Consider the following 19,645-nt stretch of genomic DNA (forward strand, 5'->3'; position numbering starts at 1 on the left):
GATGTGGCAGCTCCATCCTGTGGAAGGAAAACCAGGAAGACTGGAGCTCCAGCAGAATAATCTTCTCTGGAATTTAACTTCAAGAACTTTATCTTTCTGCACAGAGGCTCCACTGCCACTCCCACACCTCAAACCACACAAGCCCAAAACCAGCAGTGAACAATGCATGCATGGCCTTGGTGATTCCTGACTGCTGAACTGAGGAGACAAAACTACACCTGGGATCACATGTGCTACTAATGAAGTGTTGCTGTTTGAAGCACTGCCAAGATTTTTCATTCTAGAACTACATTAAAGCACAGGTGAGAATGGAACAGTCACCCTGGTTTCTGATGGTTTAACCAACAATTCCAGTTTGCAGTGGGAGATCATTTGCATGAATACAGTGCTGAAAACCACAGGTACACATTTACACACTAAGTCAGGCACAGTGCAAACAAAGCTCCCTCTCCCAACGCTCATCTCATCTGTAGTAAACAGAAACAAGTCATCATTTATTTGAATAGAATGTAAATATTTCCTATACAGTGTGTTACATTACAATGCTCATTTTTATTTCATGATACCATGCAAGTAATCCAAGAAGCCAAGAGTGTTCTTCTGCAAACTGCTTTGTAAGCTGGAAGGAATCTGCATGTGTGGTCATTCCATTCTGTTACTGAACAGTGACAGTAAAGAAGAGATAAAGACACTGTAATTCCATACAAGCTTTGAAAGGCATTATATTAGGATACTTAAATTATACATCCACCACAAGCACTTCTAAATACTAATATTATTTCTTCCTTGTTCGAGCTCTTCCCTCAGCATTTGCTCTTGACATTTTTTCCCGGTATTATTTCAAAATAAAAATAAAAGAGCATTTAATAACAGACTATTTAATGTCCACTGTAACAGAAGAGATAAAAAACTATTCTTGGAAACACAGTGTGCATCAAGCATGGGCTCAACATGGCTTTACTCTCACACTGTGTATTGCATAAATCCACACAAAACACTGCATGCACTTTATTTTCCAAGTGAATGCATCTGTGCATTTGTACATATGCTTCCCATTCCTTGAAGCTCCTACATTCAAACTTTAGGCACCTGTGTGCATGAAAAAGAAGCTTTAGAAATTACAGTGCTCCTATTAAGAGTGAGTGAAGGGATGTGTTTGGGCTTTTGGGAGCTGGTGCTCTGGTATAGTATAGGGATAAAATGTTTCTAAAATCAGGGGATATTCAGGGGAGTTGGAAAGAAAGGTTGGGCCTGGAAGGCCCTGGGAAAGTGTTAGGCTTTATTGGATCATGCAAAACTGCACCTGTATAATCATTAAATGACTTTGGTAAATTATATGATTGTTATATGATAAATGATATGATTGTTAAATGTGATGATTGTTTGGTAATTGGATATAATTATTGTTTAATCGTAACAAGAATCATAAGAAATTATGTTTGGGGGGGTTTGATGGAAATTACAAAAATCCATGCTTGGATGAAATCAATGTATTGGATTTCTGGATTGGGAGTGGCACTGGGGACAGTGGGGACACTGGCAGTGGCACTGGGGACATTGGGACAGTCCCAGTCCAGTGTCCCCCTCCACCAGCTCCAGTTTGCACTGGGAACAGGGAACTGGGGACACTGGGGACATTGGGAGTGGCACTGGGGACACTGGAAGTGGCACTGGGACAGTCCCAGTGCAGTGTCCCCAAGGGCTCGTCAAACTACAAAAATCCATGCTCGGATGAAATCAATGTATGCAATAGAACAATATAAGTTTAATAATGAATAGGCAGTTATATAACAATAAGGGTAGAAAAACGTGTTCATCCTGAACCCATGCCGGAGTCAGATTTGGGTCTGGACCCCTGACACCCAAAGCTCTTCAATGAAAGCACCTACATACAATCATTCTGTGATTATGTGTTCCTGCACACTGCTAACGTGGTGAGACTAAAGACAAAGCTTAAACAAATCACATTCAATGTCAACGCAAACCACGTATGCTATGGAGTCTGCAGGGGCTCTGAAATGCGTGTGGAGACAGCTGGAGTCATCCTTCTAAAACATCCCTTCATGGCAACAGCTCCAAACAGCGACACAGTTCTGTCCCATCTCGAAGCATCGCAGAGTTCCAGACGGACGCTTCCACTAGACAAGCAGGAATTCCAGCCCGGTGCTTGCAATCTGCGTCTCTAAAGCGCCTAACCCATCCTCTAAAGCTCTGCCCCAGTGCAAACAAACCCACGGCGGCGCCGCGCTCTAGGCTTTGACCTTGCCCTCCTTCAGCAGGCGCTCGTTGAGCTGGCACAGCTGCCGGAGGAAGCCGTCGTTGGGGCCGATCTCGCGCTGCTGGCGCACGGCGCAGAGCGCGCCGCGCACGTCCATGCCGCGCCGCAGCATCAGGTAGGCGATGACCAGCGTGGGCGAGCGGCTGTAGCCCTCCCGGCAGTGCACCAGCACCTGGCCTGCAGGGAGACAGTCACAGCTCAGGGTCATGCTGCAATGGGGGGCTGCAAAGCAACAGCAAATAATAGGGTTTTATTGCTGCTTGCACCGTGGATGCGGCTGGCGGGATTTTGAAGGGGTGTGCTGCTTCAAGTGTTCTTCGCGCTCGTGTGAAAAATGCGTATTAGATGGTTGGGTTTTTATTGTAAATCAGGCCACCCCAGCTCTGGGAATGACTGGCATCTGATTCCAAGGCTTTGGAATGCTGAATGCTTGCTTTATTAAAACTATATTACATTATATACACTACATCTATACTACAAAGAATACTAAAGAAAACTCGTGACTGACTCCCAACAGTCAGGACACAGCTTGGACCTGACAGGCTAATTAACATAAACAATTACTGTATTTGCAGGGAATGCCCCAACGAAGGCAGGAATGATGAATCTGACTCCATGTTCTCAGCAGGCTATTTTATTATTTTATGATACCATATTATATTAAAAAATACTATACTATACTAAAGAATACAGAAAGGATACTTACTGAATGCTAAAAAGATAATAATGAAAACTCGTGATCTTTCCAGAGTCTCGACACAGCTTGACCCTGACTGGCCAAGGAGCCAAAACAACTCACAGCAGAATCCAATGAAACAACCACCTGGGGGTAAACAGTCTCCAAACACATTCCAAAGGAGCACAACACAGGAGAAAAATCCTGGGCAAAGGGATTTTTTCAGAGATTGTGAATGCCACAAACAATTAGGGAAACATGGGTTTCATCTTTTGTTCAAGGAATTTTTTTTGATTGTAATCTTTTTTTTTATCATTTTACTCATGTTCCCATGTTTAGTTAAATGTCTGCAGAAGTCCATTGGGGAAGTCTTCATAGTAAGAAAAAACAGGGGAGTTGTGGAATCCTCAGAATCCTTCCCCCTCAGGGAAATCCCCAGAGCATTGCCTTAGAGACTTTTTGACCATGGAGTTTCTCCCCACCTGGACGGACAAAAAAACTTCCCAATGGAGTCTTCCTTAACACTGATCCATCCCAGTTCCTTTCCCCATAAGTCCCATTCTCCCAGTTCCTCCATTCCCTGTTCCCTCATTGCTTGTGGTGGCCCTGGTGGCCAGCCCCATTCTCCCTGAAAGCCAACACCCTTTGTGCCACCTCAGAGCCCTCCCCTACTCAACCTTGTGCAGAGCACAAGGTCTTTTGTCTCTGGTTCCCCTTCAGCCTGCTGAAATAAACCTCACTGGCATTTATCATACAAAAGGCCCTTCTGCCTCTCCTGGCTGAGCTAGCCGTGGGGAGTGTGGTGTGGACTGGACTGCTTTGCCTGGATGCTCACCCAAGTGGCTTTTCCACAGGAGATGCTTGTTGGGAAATAAGATAGAGGTAGCAGTAACCACACCTAAACCCCATGCTGTTACAGGAAACAGCTAGGATATTGTGTATTGATAAGTGTATTGATAAGAGTCCTTTCACAGCTTGAGAACTGAAATGCAACAGGAGACATGCTGGAGTTGGGAGAAAGGTGTTCACACTGGTAGTTAGCTACACAGTGTGTGAACAAGGGTAATGCAAAAGGAAAAATAAATAGGCTGCATGTCAAACAATCTCACTGAAACAGATTTGCTACTATACCACAATAACCAAACTATGTCTATTCACTGCACTTCTCCAGTCTTGGTTGGGTTTGACAAGCTTTGCCCCTAAAGATGACCAGTACCAAAGAGCACAAATAAATGAAGTTTAAAATACACTGAAAACAAATATGCTGTTTGGCATGTACTGCATCTCTTCAAAGATACCCAGCCTTTCTGTGCATTGCTACACTAACTGCATGCTGCAGCACACCTGGCCACTTTGGCTGTTTATGGAGCCACATCAACACTCAAGTAGATGAAGCTGCCTGCTCTGCAGAGACAAGAGGCAGAAATATCTAACCATGCTGTTTGTCAGCACCAACGAAATGCTTCCAGCTGATTGATTAGGGAACTCTACATCTTAGGTGGGTTCAATTCAGTTTGCATGGCAACATTTTGGTGGTGGGGGGAGCACAGGGGTGGCTTCTGTGAGAGGATGCCAGAGGCTTCCCCCCATGTCCAGAGCCAGCTGGATCCAGTGATAGTGGTAGCATCTCTGGGGTAATATATTTAAGAAGGGGGGAAAAAAAACCCGTGCTGCACAACAGCAGGTGAATGAGAGGAGTGAGAACACATGAAAAAAAAAACTCTGCAGACACCCAGGTGAGTGACAACAGAAGAGGAGAAGGAATTCCAGGCACTGGAGAGAAGATCCCCTGCAGCCTGTGGGGAGGACCACGGTGACCATGCTGTCCCCCTGCAATCCATGCAGGTCCAGAGCAGAGCACACACCCCCCTGCAGCCTGTGGGGGACCCCTGCCAGTGCCAGAGCCAGGGGAAATAGCCTTGACCCCATGGGAAGGCTGCACTGGAGCAGGACATGTGGCTCCATGGATGGAGAAGCACATGCTGGAACAGGATTTCAGGCAGCATTTGTGAACCTGTGGAAGTCCTGCACTAAAGCACATTGCTCCTGGAGGACTGTGCCCCATGGAAGGAGGGATCCAGCCTGGAGCAGGTAATGCAAAGCTGCAGCCTCTGGGGAGGCCTCACATGGGAGAAGTTCTTGGATGTCTCCTGTGGGTGAGACTGGAGCAGGGGAAGAGAATGAAGAGGAAGGTGTGTGTTCATCAAAAAAGCGTGATGAACTGACTGCAGTTACCACTCCCTGTCCCCCTTGTGCTGCTTGGCATGGGGAGGCAGAGAAAACAGGGAATGAAGCTGAATGTGGAATGAAAGGAGGGTAGAGGAAAGGTCTTTTAAGGTTTGGTTTTGTTACTCATTCCCCTACTCTGATTTGATTGGCATTAAGTGAAATTAACTTCAAGTTGAGTCTCTTTTGCCTGTGATGGTAATTGCTGGGTGACCTCCCTGCCCTTACCTTGACCCATGAGACTTTTATGTTTCTCCCCTGTCCAGCTGAGGCAGGGATGTGCTGGCATGGTTTGGTGGGCACCTGGTGTCCAGCCAAGGTTAACCCACCACGTGGGCAAATCCTACAGTGAGGTATCCTAAAATAAAAGAGCAGGCCACTGCTCCCTTTGAGAGATCTAACCTGATTTTATTGTTTCTCAGCTTCTTCCTCTTTGACCTGCTTTTCCAGACACAGAAATTTTCTCCTTCCCAAATGCAGTAGGATATGTGGCCCCAGTCTACTGTCCAGAGTAAATTGTTTTCTGAGACAAGAAAACAGCTGAACCATACACACACACTCCTATCATAACCACAACTTGCTTTGAACCACACCAACAGAAATCCTGTTACCACACTTGCCTTAAACAGCAAAAGCCTCTTAGCTCAAGGCAAATCATGGTAATGATTAATTAAAACAATTAATTCTCAACGTTTCTTGAGAGCCTGTAGTCATAAATTAGCAAAATTTAGACATTCTTGATTATAGACATGGAAGATAATTGATTTTTCAGCAAGTGGTCAGCAGCAAAAGTTTCTAGCCTTTTTCTGTGGAAGGCAGTGGCTGAAGAGCTGCCTTCCAGACCTGCAGGACACCAGACCTGCCTTCCAGAACTTCAGGCACTGCACACTGGAATGAAATTGAAGGAGAACACTATTATATTCCTCTTCTCTTCACTATCCTCACTCTACACTTCAATGTCAAACAAAACTAGCAATTTGCAGTAGCCAGTTAATCTTAAAACTGACTCCAACATCACCCAGCTCCAAGGTTCCCCTTTGTTTACCACGTTAAAAAAACAGTGGTGGGTGTGGTAAACAACTGCTAAGACTGAAAGAATCAGCAAATGAACTGCTGCAAATCCAGACTGACTGAATTTACTGACCCTGAGACTATTAAACTGAGCAGGTACAGTCATGGCACAGCAAACCCTTCTCTCCTCTCTGTTCCAGTGAGTCACAGTGCTAACTGCAAGAGTTGCATTTAATTTTCAGAATTTTTCATACTCCACCACACTGGATGTAGAATTTATTTCCATCTGTCAAAACCCACATCACAGCTCCAGAACACCTTTGCCCATTTCAGAGAAAGAACTTCTAGAATTGTGGGAGTTCTCATTCCTCCTATTCAATGCTCAGTCACGAAGCAAGAAGGAAATTAAGCATGTGCAGTAATAACTGGAATGTTGAAATAGCTAGACAACACAAACACCATCTGTCCCACTGCACTGTGTCCTAGGATTTCTGCTCTGAGGAAACACACTACAGAGAAATGTGGCAATAAACAACATTGCAAATATAACCTTCAACTTTCCTGCAATCCTGGGAAATAGAGGCAATCAACACATAAAATAATGTAATGACTTAATGTAATAAAATTTAAGGTGACAGTCTGTATTCTTACTGTGCATTTGGAAAAAAACCCCATGTAACAGGTTATGTGACTGCTCTTCAGTACTTGTATTACTTATATCACTTCTGCCTTTAAATTGTAATTTCTGATGTCCTTAAACAACTTCTAGATACTTAACTTATTTTTGTAAGAATATTTTAGTAGCAGAGAAAAAAAGTAAAAACATCTAAGGAAAAGTAAAAACATCTCTTCCCAGAAAGAAACTATAATAAGATGCAGCAGCTGTTCCCCATCTCAAAGTCACCCCTACAGACTTCCCCCTGCCATGTACTGGAGATCTGCATGTATAAACACAAGACTAAGCTGTGCCTTCTTGTGCCTGATTCAGGGCCTTTATTAGAATTTTTCATTTAGTTGTTCTGTAGATAATAAGAGCAAAGAAGCATTTTAAACAGCAAATGACTAAGAAACATATGCAGTGCACAGAAAACATGGTAGAAAGGTATTTCAGTTTGCCTTACCATCCTTCTGGGAAAGGGCTTTGTCAATAAAATCAGCTGCTTCCTCAAAGTAGCGACTGAGGTTAAATTCCTGTGTATCATTAGCTTTAATGCCATGGTATCTGATGCCTGAGCCTTCATAGAACTCTGCATTAGTGTTCACATGCATGAATGATTTCCCCTCTGCTGCATTCAGAACATGGGTTATCCCCAGACGCTGCAGCCTCATTATGTTCTTGGCTATGAACCTGCATGACAAAAAGTGTCAAGAAAATGATTAGAATTTGGTCAATCACCTCAGTGTTTAGGTATTGATAACCAAACCCGTGGATTTTTCTGTTAATAGATGCCAAATATACTGTGCCCAAAAGTGAATTAGCTACAGGTTATAAATTCACAAAAAATATTCAGAGCCATGGTCCCTACCTGTGCATGAAGAGAATGCTGCTTTCTTGGCTGACACTGAGGAATGCACACATGAAAGTGAATCTGCCTCTGTTAGATTCTGCTATGACATAAAATTCTAACTTTCTGAACATAAAATTCTGACTAAAGTAGGAAAATACTGGAAATGATAACACATTTACTTCTAAGGTTAACAGTTATCACATAAAATAATTTAAAAACCAGTTATAAAAAGCCTCTACTGTCAGGTACCAGTGTTGCAGAGCTTGCTAAGCAGTACTTGCTGCTTTAGCAGGCAGCCCAGACAAACTGACATTTTAGGGGGCAATTTTAAGCACTGTGAAACAGCAGTGGCTTCTTATCAGGCCACAGGAAGAAAGTAACTGAGTAAATGTTAGTTAAATATTCAAAAAATTCATCTGAGGGCTACTAAGAGGTGTAGTCCTATGCCGTGTGCTATTCAACACCTCTGAAGTCATGGAAAGATCTGTCAAGGCTATGCAGAGGCCACCAACACAGAGACACCATTCAGCCTTTTGATCACAAGTGTTAAAACTCAGTGCCTTAGCTGAAATCAGTATCTGGATTTGAGAGAATCCAGATGAGTGATGTTTAAGATGCTGAAGTGCTTAAGAAAGCATTCAGTACTTTTAGGTACCAATGGATATTCTCTTTCTTAGTTATTGTTTTACAGAAATATCCTGTTGGAAGTGCTAATACTTTCTAGAGCACAGAAGCTCCTAGACTGCACAAAATGGGGCTCAGCCTCTTCTCATTTTTGGAAGGAATGCTTATAAGTGCCCACAGGGAAATGGAACACATGAGGTTTGCTCAGTAACCCTGCTGCTAAACACAACTTAGACATGAGTACGATGGCATAAACTACAATTAGTATGTAGTGAATGCATTTTCAGTGGAAGCTAAGTCCTTTCCAACTCCTCAGTTTTCCCAATAATTGCAGCAAAACCATGAGCTTCAGGTGGCTAAAAGTGACCTACCCTATTAGTGAACAATTGAGCTGGATGATAATAATCATGTCTTTCAGGCTTGATTATGACAATTAATTAGATCCAGTAATAATGCCATAAGCTTTAATAAAAGCTCCAGGATGTAAAATGGCAAACAACCCTGCTCAGTAACACAACTGACCATGCACCAACCTCTGCTTGTGCCCTGGAATGCAATCCACAGTAAGAGGAGCTTACAATAAAGTAATATCAGGAGAAATTGACTCCTTTTTGCCATAATCCCACTACTTTTCATTCTGAGTCTTATTGCAATATTTGCCTCACTTTCCTGGGAATTAAAAAAACCCCACATGTTTTATCACTCTATGTGGCCTCCTAGTAAAATCCAAGCCCCACTGCTCAACATCAGCAGAATGTGACAGAAAGCTGGAGCTGAAGGATAACTCAGTTCCTGCACCTCTGTGAAAAGATGTAGCCTAGACAGATTGGTTTTAAAAGCAGCTTTCAGTACGTGTTTAACTGGATATGGAAACAGAAATATTTTTTAAAAGCTCCCCACAGCACAACTCATAAATTGCAAATACAAGGAGTCTTAATATTAAGCTGAGCTCCAGATAAGCATTTGTGCAGTATCATTTTGGACAAGTTTCTGTGAGATGGCAATACATCCAGGGCTTTTGGCTGGACACTTAGGTAATCTAGAAACTTAAAATAAACACCCAAATTAGTCAGTTTACATCTGTATGAATCTCTGAGTCCATTCACTCACAATTTTGATGTAATTCAAGGCCATGAACATCTTGAGAAGTCCTTTCTTCCTGATGACTGCACACCCCTTAAATTCTAGTGAAAGCAGATGAAGATTTATGCATGACTGAAGCTTCTACATTTTCTGCTGTCTGTGCCAAGCAACTATGGCAATGAACCAAATATTTGTAAGACTTCATTACCCAAACAAATGCTGACAGATTTTCCATCTGGCAGGACATCATCTGTGCCAGGGGAGAAGTTTCAGTGTCTGGAGAATTCTGCTTTCAACACAAAAATCCTACAGAGCAAGGCCAAACCAGAAAGTGTTAATTCAGTGGCGAGTTCCTATGCTTAGTAGGGTGAGAATATGGTTTAATTAACATTATATAGATTATATAATATTATATGGATTATAAGTATGTGACTGTTCAGCATCAACAGGAACTCCCATCCTGAAATCATGGTTGAATGTGGCAACAGACTGGATTCCCTGGAGGCAAACTCATTCCCAGTGAATGACTTTTTGCAGATTTTACAAGTGATTTTCTTACACAGCTAGAGGTGAAAAAGAGAGAATTTGTATGCCATTTGTTTCTCCCTTTGCAAACAGTCCTTGGATCTCTCTCATCCTCAACATTTCATTCCAGCTGCATCATGTTGGATGGTGAAATGCTAGCTCCTTCAAATAGCAGAGAGATGCTAGCATCAGCTTCATCTGGTTCCTGAAAAAAAACCACAGAACCTTGTCCATCCTCAATATGGAAGATTCAGAGTTCCTCATGCTGTGAGAAACACCAGTAAGAAGTGTTTCTTTTGAACAGAGATTAATTATTTTACCGGCCACAAAACAGGTTTTGGAGAACCATTCATCAGCAATTTAGGATACACGAGGCTGTGAAGTATTGGCATATGGAATTAAAAGCAAATAAACCAAATTTTTAGTGGCAAAAAATGCCAGCCTATTAACACATTTTAATTTGCACTGTCCTGTCCATGCAAAATTGTTTCCTTACCAACACTCCCCTTAGAGTCACTGAATTTAATATTAATTTTGGGAGAATGCCCTCCATACTCCTTACAACACACCTGCACTTCTAGCACATTAAAAACAAAGAATTGCTTCCTGGGTTACTCACATACATTAAGGCAGACAGAAAAAGTAAGATGGGGCATTCAAACCCAGGACATTTTTACCAAGTACAGTTCTGGAGACATGGCCAGAAGCATTACAGGTTTCCAAGCATCTGGGAAAAACCCCATAAACAAATTCCTTTAGTCAGAGTTCAGAAATCTAACCTGCTCATTTCCAGGTAAAACATTGCTTTTCACAAGAATGGCTGCTCTGGATAAAAAGCCTCCCACCCTGCAGGGTGCTGACTGCTCCCTCTTGTCCCCATTTTTATGCAATCCTGATACAAATGAATTCTGTCCAACCCTTCTGGTCAGATTAAGATGTTACACTGAAACACATCTCCACTTGCACAGAAACACAAAATTATAGGCACTTGCAGTGCAACCCCAATTGTTACTCTGTTACTGTTTGAAAAAGGTATCATTGTGCTAGTCTATCACCTATACAATTCTTGTTTTGCCTAATCTTCTTGAGAGGTCAGAATTGCCTATGGTAATATGGAAACCCATAACTTAAAACTATTTTATCATTTTCATTCATTTTGACTTTCATGTATTGCCTGGGAGAACCATTACTTTGGCTCTGCCTGCAACTTGAAGTCACTTGACAGATAAACTGTTATTTTACACTATGACCCAATTTAACCTCATCAGCCTCAATGTCTCTTTGCTGTCATTTTTTATCTAAAGATGAGTTACTCCTAAGGAGAGACAGCAGCACTGCTGTGCAAAATATTCCCAAAGGTAACCAACAGAAGTTTCTGAATCTCACTCAGAGATTTGAATTTTTTCCTGTGAGTTCCTGCTCAAATTCCATTGCTTTTATAACATGTGCTACTCTGGCTGCTCTGTGAATTTTTATTGTTATAAAATCGCTGTTGTTTGTTATCTAAAACATGACCCTATATTGCATACAGCAAGAGGAAAAAAGCTGGACATGAAGCTCAAAATGATGTTGGAGATTCATATTCTTTCAGAATGACTAATACAGCAAATGCTGCTTACAGTGCAGAATATACCACAGCTCCACTTGATACAAAAAATCCTCTTAAAAATTTTCCAGTTAGAGAATATCAACTTCACCATGCAGTCACCAAATTTTAATGGAAATCCATCTATTCAACTAGTCCTCAGCATTACCTTAACTCTCTGTGGATGCTTCAAAGATATTATTGCCTCTTAAGTCTTGACAAATTCAGTAGATTATCTGTTCCAACTGTGAAATAGTTTTTTCAGCCACAAAGTTATTTCTTACTTTTAGCTGCCCTCCACATTTTTTCAGCATTCTGTTAAAAACACTGACAATACAACTGCATGTTTTCTGTTTATCCAACTAGCAGCTGAACTGTTCCTGTGCTACAAACTGCACTGGTGCTTCAGATATTTCTGAAAAAAACCCCAAAAACATAAAAAGTCCTTCTCAACAGTCAAGATTTCCACTAGACAGAGATTTTTCACTGTGCAACTTATACATGTATCACCTGTTCCTGGACACCCCTGCAGGTGAACATATTAAAGTCTCTGCTCTGTAATTAAAATAAATTACTGAAAATGACAATGGCTCTGTAGTAGCCGCCGCTACCTTCAAAGTTATTTAAAAAAATATTTAATGCACAAATCAGCTTGCAAGCTATGACTTCCTTTTTTTCCAGGAAAAACTACTACTACTATTTTGTAACTACTACAAGTATGAAGGAGATGGTGGCTGTCAGACTCTGAATGATTTCAGACTCATCTCTAGATGTGCATGTCCTGGCAGTGACAAATTTAATTTGGTTTGGCTTAAAAGTAAGTGACAATCTATGATCTTGACTTGTAGTTCTTTAGGAGGTACAAACCTAAAATAAGAGCAGGGATCCAGTATACCAAATGTATTAAAAAAAAAAAACAAACCAAAAAAACCTAAAAATCACAGGGAAGAAGTGCACAGAGTTGGACCAACAAGGGGAAGGAGAATCAGCAGGATAGGACAGGATAACTGAAATCACGATGTGGTGTAAAAAATAAATCCTGATATTCAGAAGATCCCGTCCTGCGGCCTGACTGTCCCCGGCTCGAAGCACCGGGAGCTGCTCGGTGACCGCCCTGCGCCTCACGGCCCGGCCCGGCCCGGCCCGGCCCCTCCGCCCGCCGGGAACCGCACCCGGCCCGGCCCGGCCCCTCCGCACACCGCACCCGGGCCCCTCCGCCCGCCGGGCACCGCACCCGCCCCCCCGGGCCTGCTCCGCGCCCCCGCCCGGCCCCGCTCCGGCGCACTCACGCGTTCCCCACGTGGATGCGCGGCACCACCTCGTTGCTGTGCGCGCTGGGCAGGCTGTAGCAGCCGCTCCCGTTAGACAGGAGCTCGTTCAGCTCCTCCACCGAGATCTGGAAATCGCCCATGGCCGAGCCTCCGCCCGCCAGGAGCCCTTGGCGCTGCGGCTCCAGCCCGGCCCGCTCCCGCCCCGCCCGGCCCCGGCCGCCGCCTCAGAGGCGGGGCCGCGGCAGCTACCGGGGCCGCAGCGCCGGGAGCAGCGGGCGGCCGGCCCGGAGCGGTGCGGGATGCAGCCCGCAGGCCTCACCCTGAAGCTGCTGCTGGTCGGGGACAGCGGCGTGGGCAAGTCCAGGTGCTGGCGCGGCCCGCGCGGGGACCCCGAGCGCGGCCCCGGGCTCAGGCCGTGATTCTCTCCCCACAGCCTCCTGCGGAGGTTCACGGACGGCGCCTTCGAGCCGCGCCTGACTCCCACCGTCGGTGAGCCCGGGGGCTGGGCTCCTTCTTGCTGGGCTGCTTCTTTTTGGGGCCCGGAGCCTAGATCGTGCACATGCGGGGTCTGCCAGGGCGGGCATTCGGCAGTTCCTTCTGACGAGCCTCCCCTTCTAACTCGTAGGTATTGATTTTAAAATGAAGAAAATGGTGGTGGAGGGCCGTGCAGTACAGCTGGCCATATGGGTAGGTTTTGTTCCAGGCAGATGGGGTGTGTTGGGTTTTGAGAGGCGTACAATCTTCAAGAGCTCCTTTTTGTGGTTTCCTCGCTTCCTTCCTGCTCCTCCTCTCTCTTTGCTAAAGTCTTCTGCGTGTTGAGATTTTCTGTAGAATGAGTGTCGCAGACAAACAAAAACACTTGTAAAGGCTTCCTTAGTCAAGGCTTGGCACTTCCTTCCGTTCCAGTGGAGGCTTTGAGTGCTCTTTGCTGCAGTTTCTCCAAGGCTCTGAGTAAAGATGTCAGCGTGAGAGAGAGGCATCCACCTCTCCCAGCCGAGGGTGCGTCAGTGGGCTGGTGCTGCCCAGTCTGAACCCTTGCACACATCTGGAGATAAAGTCCCCGTGGTACACATGAAAGGTGTTTTAGGACTGTTTGGATTAATCCGGAGATAAAGTCCCCGTGGTACACATGAAAGGTGTGTTAGGACTGTTTGGGTTAATCCTGCTTCATGCCAAGACAAACCCATCCATGGGAGAGAGGTGCCTGCACGAGCCAGGAGCAGAAATGGAGTGAAGCAGAGCAAGGTGATGCTCTGGGTAAGGAGCTGGGGGATTGCCTCAAACACTGAGTGTGCAAAGCCACAGGCAGGAAATACTGCTGCTTCAAAGTATTTTAAATTAAAAAGACAGACGTCATGCTGCAAGCTGTTGAGTGGATGAATTATTAGCTTTGTAGCTATCAACATGGTTTTTTTTTCTGGTAATAAGGCTAATCAGGGGTTGTATTGTGTTCTTTTCCCCATTATGTTTTTACATCAAGTCCCCGTGGTACACATGAAAGGTATTTTAGGACTGTTTGGATTAATCCCACCTCAGGCAAAGACAAACCCATCCGTGGGAGAGAGGTGCCTGCATGAGCCAGGAGCAGAAATGGAGTGAAGCAGAGCAAGGTGATGCTCTGGGTAAGGAGCTGGGGGATTGTCTGTAGGGGCTGTGTAGCAACTCTGCTTTATTTTTGTTAAAATCATGCCAAAAAAACCCCACAAACTTTTTCTTGAATTATTTAAAGGTTGATTCAGATTAACTGGGAAACCTCGAGCATTTGTTCTGAACTTCCTGGTGCTGTATTGTCAGCATCTGCAGGCTGAAATGAGATTGCAGCTGTGTGATCAGGATAATTTGTAATATAAAACAAACATTAAATTCTTCTAAGTGGAGTGAAAGAACCTTAGGAAGGAGAGATTTTGTGTGTATGGTCATAGGTAGTTGAGAAAATGCCATTACTAATTAGGTAATTGGGACTAAAATACAATCTCCCTAGTAACAATGGGTTGAATTAGGTAAGTAGTCCCAGTTTTAGTGTATTTTTTTAAAGAAAGAATAAATAAATTACAATATAGCTGTTAGTCTGTCAACTGTAAGCTGTACATAAAAGGAAATAAATTTTTTTCAAAAAATAATATTTGAGTGATTTGTTGCCTCCTTATTGTTTGTTTTGAATTTCATATTATACTTAGTTGCTTACTTATTCATGAGTTTAAGTCAGACATATTGCAGTTATTGAATGAAACTACTGATTTTAAGTTTCTTGCCTACTTAGGTTTGCAGCAGCATTGAAGTAGTTCTTTCTAACTGGATTTGTCTTGTGGTAAAGGAGCAGAGGGAGATGTTTGGAACCTCTCAGTTTCCTTTCCTGCAGAGTCTCACTGGAAAATCAGTTATTCCTCATCTCAGTTCAGCTGGTTTTAAACCCACCTGTGTGGCTGCTTGCCTTTTATGTATTTCTCTGGAGTCCCTTTTCCTTTCCTGTTGTCTCACTCCCGTTCCAGGTGTCTGTTTGTCCTTTTTACTTCCAGTCAAGTCCTCTCCATGCTTTTCTCCCACTCCTCAGCCATTTTCTGCTGCTGTTTCCTGCCTGCTTTCCTCATTCTCACATCTTAATATTTCATGTGTCCTTACTGCTCAGGATTAAAAATGTTACATTTTAAATTTGCTCATCTTGTTTTGTTTAAAGTACCATTTTTTGTTGTTGTTCTAAATGTATTTGATGTTTGTTTGGGGTTTTCCCCCTCCCTCTGTAGGATACAGCAGGACAGGAGCGTTTCAGAACAGTGACTCCCAGTTACTACAGAGGAGCTCAAGGGGTTGTTTTAGGTATGAAATAAATGGAAAAAAAAGCATGATTATAGAAATTGTGGTCTTTATTTCTCCTAAATGTGCATGTCCTTGCAAAAGGAGGTTATCCAAGATAGTCAGAGGAATAATTGTGGCTTTTACAACATTACTCCTCATTAGCTCAAACACTGAATGTGCAAAACCACAGGCAGGAAATACTGCTGCTTCAAAGTATTTTAAATTAAAAAGACAGAGATGTCATGCTGCAGGCTGTTGAGTGGATGAATTTTTAGCTTTGTAGCTATTACATGGGTGGTTTTCTGGTAATAAGGCTAAGCAGGGTTGTGTTGTGTTCTTTTCCCATGATGTTTTCACTTCTTTTTTTCCCCAGAAAATATTGATGTGATTATTGTGATTGTGGTAAGACTTGAGGTTTGTACACAGACAAAGCCCTTTCTCAGTAACAACAGCAATTAGAAAACAAAGGGGTTCTTCCTTTCAGGACTTGTGAAGGCTAACCTTAACTCTGGTGTTCAAAATACTCTTTCTATGATTTTTTATGATTTATGGAAATGCAGTTATTGTTACCAGTGCCCAAAAGTAGCTTTGAACTCAGTCCATGTTTTAGCAGCAGCGTGTGCATGTACTTACACATAAAATTAGGTGACAGAATACCTACTTTAAAATATTCTGTGTGGCCCAATCAGCACTAGCAACAGGTAGAATGTTTCTGTTGGTAAATCTGATTTTCCCTTGCTGAGGTGCTTGTGTTCTGTAATCCTGAGCTGACTTTGGGCGAGCACAGCCCAGTGTGTTCCAGCTCAGGGAGGAGCGTGTGGTTGATGCCTCTTTCTGTAGTTCCCTGGTACCTTTTGTTTTTTCCAGGCAGTAGTTAGGAAGTGTGGATGGATGAGGTTCTGTCACAGTGAAGACTACAGCTGTTAAGCTCCTTTTCCTCTGTTCTCAGTGTATGATGTTACAAGAAAAGCCACTTTCACAGGACTAGGAAGATGGCTGAGTGAGGTGGAAATGTACACCACCTCCAGCAGCACTGTGAAGATGTTGGTTGGCAATAAAACTGATAAGGTCAGTTTGGGAATGCATCCTTTTCCATTCTTCCTGGATTATTTATTCATCACAGTGTGTAAATGTGAGGTAAGTGCTGTAACACAGCTGTTGTGTCAGGAGGTGATTTACTCTGCAACTCAGTTGGGAAGGCTTCACTGCTATCATTTTAGAAGCAAATATTGCTGAAGATTTTAATGGGAGCTTTCCTGGAGAGATGCAATTGATGATAATTCCATTAAGATGGCCCAAGGCTCTGCCCAAAACCTGCGGTCCAGCCCTGACCTCACCTGCAGCACAGCTGCTGCTTCCTGAGCAGCCTGTTGGTGAGGGCCAGGGGGTGGGGAAGGGGAGCTCAGCTCTTTGGCTGGCTGGGGAGTGTGGCTGTGAGGAGCACTCCTTGCTGCTTGTTTCTGGGCTCTTCTGACACATTTAGATGCCTGTTGCATAGTGAGGTGTTCTGCTTTTGCTTTGCAAGGCAAGGCTTTGAGTGTGGCTCTGCTGAGCTGGGTTCTCCTCTGCCCCTCCCAGTGTGCCCAGTTTCAGAACCTGCGACTGACTGCTGGCCTTTCTTCTTCTGCTTGATTCAAAACACAGCAACACATTCAATTCCTGCTGATTTGGCACATGGGGTGGTTCTGGGGCTGTGCTGGACTTGGATGATCCTGGTGATTTTGTGATTCTGTGGTTTGACGTGGCTGCTGTTCAGTTTGACCCCCTAACAGCCAGGCTGGCAGTGAGCTACAGAGTGGCAAAATCCAGTTGATTAATACATATCACAGGCATTTTTTCCTTTCAATAAAACCTCATTTTTGAGGCTTTGTTCTCATTTCAGTGCTGTTTTTCTGGGTACTTTTTAAAAGAGGCAAGTGTAGCTCATTTCAGTCATGTTCTTCATCTGTCTCTGCAGCCTGACCGTGAAGTGGAGAGAAAAGAAGGGCTCCAGCTTGCCAGGAAACACTCACTGCTTTTTATAGGTATGCACCTCTGGGACAAAAACTTCCACATTCAGATGTTTATTTTGGTATTACCAAGCATGAATGTACAATTTTATTTCAGGTTGATGGGCTGCTATCTTTTTAACAATACCTAACAAATACGGGTTCCTTCTGCTGTAATTTATGTGCAGTGGGATGTAGGTTTCAGCTTCTGCATTGACTGCAACCAGAAGCACTTTTCTCTGAAACAGATTTACTTCATATACTGTACAGGCATGAATTTGATATTCTCTTGAAACTAGCAGGATTTTTTAATTCAGAGCCCAGAAAACGGATTTTTTCCTCCTTACTGGTGTCTGCAAGGACCTTGGCTGATCTTTCATTTCCAAGTTTCTGTTGCAGCTGCATAAAAGACAATATTCTTAGAGCAACAATAAAATGTACAATGTAAATATAGGAAGGTGGGGAAGAAACTGAGTTTCTAATGAGAAAGCTTCTTGAAAAGATTTCTAGGAGAAATTGAAACACATAGGGGACAACGCGCAATTCCCTCTGTATTCTTTGTTTCTCAGCTTTGTTGTATTATACAATTATTATCTTCTAGATTTACTGTCACAACCTGAGAACAATTTCTTTTTCTCCATTATGGAGAAAATGGGCAACTGTGGATTTCTTTTTGGTGGAAAAATGTGGTACTTCAGACTGGGATGTATTTCTGTTTATCCTATTCAACTTAAGTGCACCTTTAAGAGAGAAAGGAGAGGAGGTTCACTCATTAAAAAACTCCCAGCTTCTGTCTGGTCCCAAAATACTTTTTTCCTAAGTGGAATACACTCCCTGCAAGTAAGATAAAATAATTTTTTTTCCCCTCCTCCTCCAGAGACCAGTGCCAAAACACAGGATGGAGTGCAGCATGCCTTTGAGGAGCTGGTCATAAAGATCCTGCAGACTCCAGATCTTTGGGATAAAGGCACAGGGAAAAAGGGAGTCCAGCTCATGGAATCACCAGCACAGCAGAATAAAGGGTTTTGTGGTGCCTACTGTGCACTTATTTAAATGTACAGCTGGCTGTTCTGCCTGACAGGAGGAAAAAAAAAAGAGGTGGGGATGAGATTCCAAGCACCAATCTGTGCCATGTTTGATGTGCTATCAGTTGTGCAGATCCAAAACACAAACTCATTAGCAAAATACATTTTTATTCATTAACAAAATACAGTTTCTCCTTCCCTTTTGCACAACTGCTGTCTGCAGGTATTTTTTTTGGTAGCTCTCAGATTTTTCACTATTAAATCATAGTGCTGCTTTGCAGAGAATTGTGCTTTGCTGTATGACATTCAACATGGACTTTTGCTGCAATTCCTGCCTCAGCATAAATTAGGTGGTATTCAATTCTGGAATATTATTGAGAAGCTTCTCTTCCCTTGGATGGCATGGGAGGCTTTGAGGCACCCAAGTGACCTTCATGTAGTTACTGAGCAGGAGTTTGATCAGTGGACAGAATTTCCTGATTTTGGATGATTTTAAAGTCAAAATTGCTACATGTCCCCAGACAGTAAGCTGAGTTATGGTTAATTTTAGGGCTGTGATGAAGAGGATGTGTATTTTAACACTTGTCAGGAAAAGTGCAGGACACTGAAGGTGACCCTGTGCTGTTCTCTTTGCACTGAGGGATGAGTTGCACTCATCATTTTGGGCTGTCACACCAAGGCTGTGGTTTTGCAGTCACTGAGGTTGTCTGCAAACCCTTGTCCTCTTCCAGCAACCACAGATAAAAAATTTTATCAGAATTGATAAAAAACTGTATCAGAAATTGATAAAACTCAATTTGACAGAAAATGTGCTGCCTATGGGAGACTTTGCACTAGGGTGAGTCTGTCACCAGTCCCACTATGAAGTTACCTTTATGTCATTTACACTTTTAATGGCAATATTGTATTTTGCTAACTTACATTAAAATAACTGAAAATTTCAGATGTAACTCGTGCCTTGCTTCTGTTCATGCATATTTCTACTGTTTAGACTATGTTAGATCATAAAGCAAACATACAGCTTTATTTACTGCTAGTCGTGCAAAATATTT

General features: G+C 43.2%; 2 protein-coding genes across 3 annotated transcripts; one reads left to right on the forward strand and one right to left on the reverse strand.

Moving 5' to 3' along the window:
• Window positions 1–479: 479 nt before the first annotated feature.
• DUSP3 (dual specificity phosphatase 3) lies at window positions 480–13,002 on the reverse strand. Its single transcript, XM_041426600.1, has 3 exons — window positions 12,806–13,002; window positions 7,313–7,539; window positions 480–2,455 (listed from the first exon to the last, which is right to left on the reverse strand). The coding sequence occupies exons 1-3, from the start codon at window positions 12,925–12,927 to the stop codon at window positions 2,250–2,252; spliced, it is 555 nt and encodes a 184-aa protein (XP_041282534.1). The 5' UTR covers window positions 12,928–13,002; the 3' UTR covers window positions 480–2,249.
• LOC121347731 (ras-related protein Rab-18-B-like) lies at window positions 12,986–19,536 on the forward strand. Of its 2 annotated transcripts, none has more exons than XM_041426598.1 (7): window positions 12,986–13,151; window positions 13,221–13,276; window positions 13,413–13,474; window positions 15,529–15,601; window positions 16,530–16,648; window positions 17,538–17,604; window positions 18,446–19,536. In XM_041426598.1, exons 1-7 carry the CDS (start codon window positions 13,087–13,089, stop codon window positions 18,619–18,621), a joined length of 618 nt encoding a protein of 205 aa, XP_041282532.1. In that variant the 5' UTR covers window positions 12,986–13,086; the 3' UTR covers window positions 18,622–19,536. The 2 variants fall into 2 exon arrangements, with proteins under 2 accessions (XP_041282532.1, XP_041282533.1); XM_041426599.1 differs by having other exon boundaries at window positions 13,021–13,151; window positions 16,530–16,717.
• The last annotated feature ends 109 nt before the right edge of the window (window positions 19,537–19,645 follow it).

Source organism: Onychostruthus taczanowskii, unplaced genomic scaffold (assembly GCF_017590055.1).
Source record: "Onychostruthus taczanowskii isolate IOZ18803 unplaced genomic scaffold, ASM1759005v1 scaffold91, whole genome shotgun sequence".
In the NCBI taxonomy this organism is placed as follows: domain Eukaryota; kingdom Metazoa; phylum Chordata; class Aves; order Passeriformes; family Passeridae; genus Onychostruthus; species Onychostruthus taczanowskii.

Coding starts and splice junctions, on each gene's coding strand:
- DUSP3 (XM_041426600.1), bottom strand. CDS start 12,927: ATGGGCGATTTCCAGATCTCGGTGGAGGAGCTGAACGAGCTCCTGTCT. Junction 7,540..12,805: donor CGCATCCACGTGGGGAACGC/GTGAGTGCGCCG, acceptor TTTGTCATGCAG/GTTCATAGCCAAGAACATAA. Junction 2,456..7,312: donor AGCCCTTTCCCAGAAGGATG/GTAAGGCAAACT, acceptor GTCTCCCTGCAG/GCCAGGTGCTGGTGCACTGC.
- LOC121347731 (XM_041426599.1), top strand. CDS start 13,087: ATGCAGCCCGCAGGCCTCACCCTGAAGCTGCTGCTGGTCGGGGACAGC. Junction 15,602..16,529: donor AGCTCAAGGGGTTGTTTTAG/GTATGAAATAAA, acceptor CTCTGTTCTCAG/TGTATGATGTTACAAGAAAA. Junction 17,605..18,445: donor ACACTCACTGCTTTTTATAG/GTATGCACCTCT, acceptor CTCCTCCTCCAG/AGACCAGTGCCAAAACACAG.